The sequence below is a fragment of the Myotis lucifugus genome, unplaced genomic scaffold (genome assembly GCF_000147115.1).
Source record: "Myotis lucifugus unplaced genomic scaffold, Myoluc2.0 scaffold_14, whole genome shotgun sequence".
In the NCBI taxonomy this organism is placed as follows: Eukaryota; Metazoa; Chordata; class Mammalia; order Chiroptera; family Vespertilionidae; genus Myotis; species Myotis lucifugus.
Window position 1 is genome coordinate 8,635,558 of NW_005871062.1, and position 4,963 is coordinate 8,640,520.

Below are 4,963 nucleotides of genomic sequence, written 5' to 3' on the forward strand. Positions count from 1 at the left end.
GAGTACATTCTATGGGGCAGACTGCCTGGGTTCAAATACTGGCACCACTGCTTGAAAACTATCAGATGTAACCCAATTTCCTCAACTGTAAATCAAGGATAATAGTCCCTCTTCCATAGACATGAGCTCATCCATATAAAGCACTTGAACAGAACTGGCCCAGAGTAAGCACTCAGTATTTTTTATTTTTACCGAGAAGAGAACAGGTTTTCACAGTCCTTCACTTGAAAACTGTAACATACAGAAGCTCTGGCTTGAAGGGAACTTTCCTGTTGACTACTCCACCCTCCCAAGCCCAGGAGGCCCTGCTGCAACATTCCTGGACAGGTGGGTATCTGTGGTCCATGTGGTAGGGAGCTTGCTGCCTCAGGGACCACCACTCCATTTTGACAGCAATAACTTCTGGGGATGCAGTTGTACCACAGTGCAAAGAGCTTGGGCTTTGGAGCTTGGTTTTATGATCTTCCCATCATCTCCATCAGCACCATGTTGTTATTATGGTTTTCTTTACTACAAGAAAATTTGGGGAACTTTGATACAAATCCTTCCTCATTACAATGTACTTCAGAGAAAGCACTTAGGGTGAACTGAAGCTTGGAGTGAATTAATGAGAGAATTTTATAACTCATTAAATCATGGCAGCCTGCAGCATGAATAAACAGGAGTGACAAAGCCTCACTAACATTTTTATTTATAACAAAAGTATTATCTCTATGGGGTCTTTCTAGCAAGATAGTAACACTAGCTTACTATATGACTAGCTTGCAAAAATCTTGGAAAAAGGGGGATCAGCAAGTGCAAATAATGGCCAAGAGCTCTCCTGGCTATAATACGTCTGGGAAATGTAGATGATTATTTCTATGAAATGCTCAACTAGGGGAACTCAGTATGTAATGAATAGTAAGTGTACAAAAAGTCCACTAACTTACATATGTATTTACTAGAGGCCCAGTGCACAAAATTCATGCACGGGTACAGTCCCTAGGCCTGGCCAGCGATCAGGTCCCATCAGGGCCTTCCAGTTGCCGGCCAGGGCCTCCCTTCACTCCATGCCGCCTCCTGGTGGTCAGTGCATGTCATAATGAGCAATTGAACTCCCGGTCTCTCTGTCGAACTCCTGAGGGGACACTTTGCATATTAGGCTTTTATATATATAGATGTGGTTTCATTTCATTTCTAAGGAAGATTTTTCAGTATATCAAGTAAGCCTTTTAATTTTGGTTTTTCTCCACAAGTGAAAACAGAGTTGAAATACTTAAGTCCAAAGAGTGATTGATGCTAGACGTGTTCTGCTTTTTACCTTATTCTTAATTTCTCTAAATTGATAAAATTCCCTTTTTTTTTGCCCTAACTGGTTTGGCTCACTGGATAGAGTGTCAGCCTGCGGACTCATGGGTCCCAGATTCGATTCCCATCAGGGACATGTACCTTGGTTGCGGGCACATCCCCAGTAGGGAGTGTGCAGGAGGCAGCTGATCAATGTTTCTCTCTCATCGATGTTTCTAACTCTCTATCCCTCTCCCTTCCTCTCTGTAAAAAATCAATAAAATATATTTTTTTTAAAAAAGAAATTCCTTTTTCACCTTTTCCACTCATTTTTGTAAAACAGGGGCAAAATGCAATGAGAAGACATTGGCTGCCCCACAGCCAAAGGTGGAAGGCTGCTGGAACTACACTGATGGCTGAAAGGCAGCTCCACTCATTGCAACAGAAAATCGTTCCATGGCATTGAAACACCCTAGCTAAGGCAAGGAGTCCCAACAATAGATGCAAAGTAGAGTGTGACATGACTGTGTAATGCAGAGGTCACATATCATCTGAATTAGGTACTGCGGGAGAGGCAGATGTAACTTGCAATTCCCCTTAACATTCACTTTCTAGAGCCAGTGGTAATCCTAGTTCTTAACACAAACCAAAGGCTTTTTAATCCTCAGGTCAACTGAGATCCCATTTTTTTCACACTTTGCACTCATTGTTGTAAAACAAGCAAAATGTAATGAAAAGGCATTGGCTGCTCCACAGCCAAAGGTGGGAGGCTGCTGGAACTACACTGAGATCAATATATAAAAGTGTCTTCTAAACAGAAGAGTATCCATATCAGATTTTATTATTCCCAAATTAAGTGAGGAAGTATACTTTCTCAAGGACAATGAGATCTTTGTTTAACCTTGATTCACCTACCCTAATCTCTAACCTATTCAGTTTCTTCAAGCTCCTTCTAGAAGACAGGTGTGGGGACTGGGTCTTTATCACTGTTTGCAGGTTTATGCATCCATCCTGCTTGACTGGAGGACAGTCCAACACGCAGGCACCAAGGAGGGAAACTGGCAGATGAAGGGAAAATGACCAAACAGAGATGGAAAAGACAATAGCATAGCCAAACCAACAAGAGACGGGAGTCAAGAAAAATTAACAACAAAATGTATTTAAAAACAGACTTCTCCAGTTGGTATTTTCAATGAAATAGCTACCAATTAACTCCAACCCTTTATATTGTGTTTCTTTTGCTCCTGGAGTCCTGTTGCAGCTTTAATTCTTGAAACTTGGGTGGCAGCACCAGACATTAAATCCCCAAAGGGAGAGGTATTATTAAACCTTTTGCTGGTCATTCTTTTCTGAACAAAAATGAACAAATTCCTAAGCCTTCTTATTCATTTCATGACGATCATTAGAAGAAAAAAACTAAACCAAACTTGCATATTGAAAATAAAAACAAAACAAACTCAAAAAAATCTCGCAGATAATAAATATCGCTGATTCACTTATTTTAAACAAAGTCCAATTTTATTCACTCTTAATATCCTTGCAGTCCATTGTATACCTTCTGCACTGATCCCTGTTTCAGTAGCTGTTTGACACCTGAAGAAAGAATGAAGAAATGGCTCCATTAATATAAAAATGTAACTTCCCTGGAGTATAAAGAACATGTTTCATGTGGAGGCTCACAAAAGGCCTTATGACCACCATGATGTGAATTAAACTAATAACCACAATGTCCAACTTCATCACATGTGGATCCCCGCACACATCTATGTGTATATCCAAGATGATCCCTTGTCTTTGTCTTTCAAGCATATACTACACACATCCCACAAAACCCTACGAGAAAAGGCAACCAAAATGGAATAAAATCTCTTCAGTTATCTTCCACTTCTTCATCTTTATCCTCTTTCCAGTTTTGACCTTTCACCTTCTTCCTTTTATTTAGGATCCACCAACTGGGCCCTCTTCTCAACCAGTCATTGCAGACATCACCCCTAAGCCTCTAATCTTCATCTCTCCTTTATTTGGTCCTGCTCATTTGTTTTAAGTGATTCTATTTCATACTCCCACATCCACACAACCTATCACTCTCCAGGTTTCAAAGCCCAGCTTACACGGCCTTCGGTAAACCCGTGACAGAAGAATTGTTAATATTGCCTTTACAGAAAGGCATGTTCATTCCTACTCTTGTGTTCACCAGTGTTACTGGTTGATGTCTGATGTCACTGGATTGTCTTATTGACTGTTTTCTTTAACCACCTTGTTCACATACCCCTTACGACATACAAACACAATGTCATACACATTATACCCCTCACCTTCTCTTGCTTCCTCTGTTAACTGTTCTTTCGGAAAATCCACATCAAAAGTGATTATCAAAGAGCCCTTGATGTTGTTGTTGTCAAAGTTGGGGAGCCCTTCCCCTTTCTTCCATAGCTTGGCTCCTGGTCTAGTGATCTTATCCCGGGAAATGTGTACCTGGAAAGCAAAAGCTAATGAACCAGAGTAGGACAGGTACTCCCGAAGTATAGTATCACTTCTTGTGATCACAGGTGCTCGAAGCTCATGTCACACCTCAGAGGAGGCAGAAAAGATGAAGGGGCCAGGGAAACTCATTAGGACACTAGGAACCAAAGAAAGAGAAGGCTTTCAAAAGAAAAAGAAAAACCAAACATAAACAATAAAATAGTAAGGCTCTGCCCATGGAGACTGTAAGGACAAGACTGACACAGGTGTGCAATCAACTGAGCAGCTGAAATGTCCAGATGTTGGGCAGTAGAGTGAGGACAGGAGGCGGCACAAGGACTAAGAAGTCCCTGTGGTTTTAAATGATCAAAGTGGCTGACAAATCTCGAAGCCACCCACTTGAAAGCTTTAAGAGGACAGGCAGGAAGCAGGAAAATGGGTTTGTTTACCTTGTGACCATCCAAGTGAGTGATATCCATATCAAAGCCCACCAGAGACTCAACTAGTGAGATTGTCACATTTGTGTATAAATCATCTCCTCTCCTTTCAAATATTGGGTGCCTAGAAACAAAATAAGGTAAAAATCACAGACTTTCATCTTTCTTTGGGAAGAGTTCAAAAAGTTTCTAGAACATTTTGAAAAATGATGTGTATTATTTATTTAAACAATAAGCATTTATTAGATACTCTTTTGTGTGTAGAATTAATCTATGACGGTGTAAAAGATTTATTGAACCAAACTCTTAAGGAGGTTACAATCAGCAGAAGCCAAAGCATGTAAATAAAAGTACAAGTAATCAGATTATGGAAAAGGAGAGAAAGACAACTTCCAGCAGTGGGGGCTGGGGAGACGGCATCAGGAATGAGTCTGGAGAGGTTTCCGGAGCTGGGATCCCAAGGCCAGCTCTAGAGATGCAGAGAAGGTGGGCAAGAGGGAGGATGAGGATAGGGCAAGAGGGAATTTTGGGAAATACAAGGACTTGACACCACGTTTATTTAGGGAAAAATACATGTTCCAGTATCTCTGGGAAGTGATGAGAAAGACAAGGGGGGCCCTAGCTGGTTTGGCTCAGTGAATAGAGCATCGGCCTGTGGACTGAAGGGTCCCGGGTTTGATTCCAGTCAAGGGCACATGCCTGGGGTTGTAGGCTCAATCCCCCAGTAGGGGGGATGCAAGAGGCAGCCAATCAATGATTCTCTCTCATCATTGATGTTCTATCTCTCTTTCCCTCTC

At 41.4% G+C, this 4,963-nt stretch overlaps 1 protein-coding gene across 1 annotated transcript in view; it reads right to left on the reverse strand.

The window, feature by feature from the left end:
* Positions 1–2,399: 2,399 nt before the first annotated feature.
* The window catches only part of DNAJB11 (DnaJ heat shock protein family (Hsp40) member B11), a 22,372-nt gene continuing 19,808 nt past the window's right edge, over positions 2,400–4,963 (reverse strand). The window contains exons 8-10 of the mRNA XM_006084814.3: positions 4,179–4,290; positions 3,582–3,741; positions 2,400–2,859 (exon numbers count right to left, since the gene is read on the reverse strand). Of these exons, the coding sequence (XP_006084876.1) occupies positions 2,795–2,859; positions 3,582–3,741; positions 4,179–4,290 (337 nt within the window). The 3' untranslated portion in view covers positions 2,400–2,794. The remainder of the gene's footprint in view (positions 2,860–3,581; positions 3,742–4,178; positions 4,291–4,963) is intronic.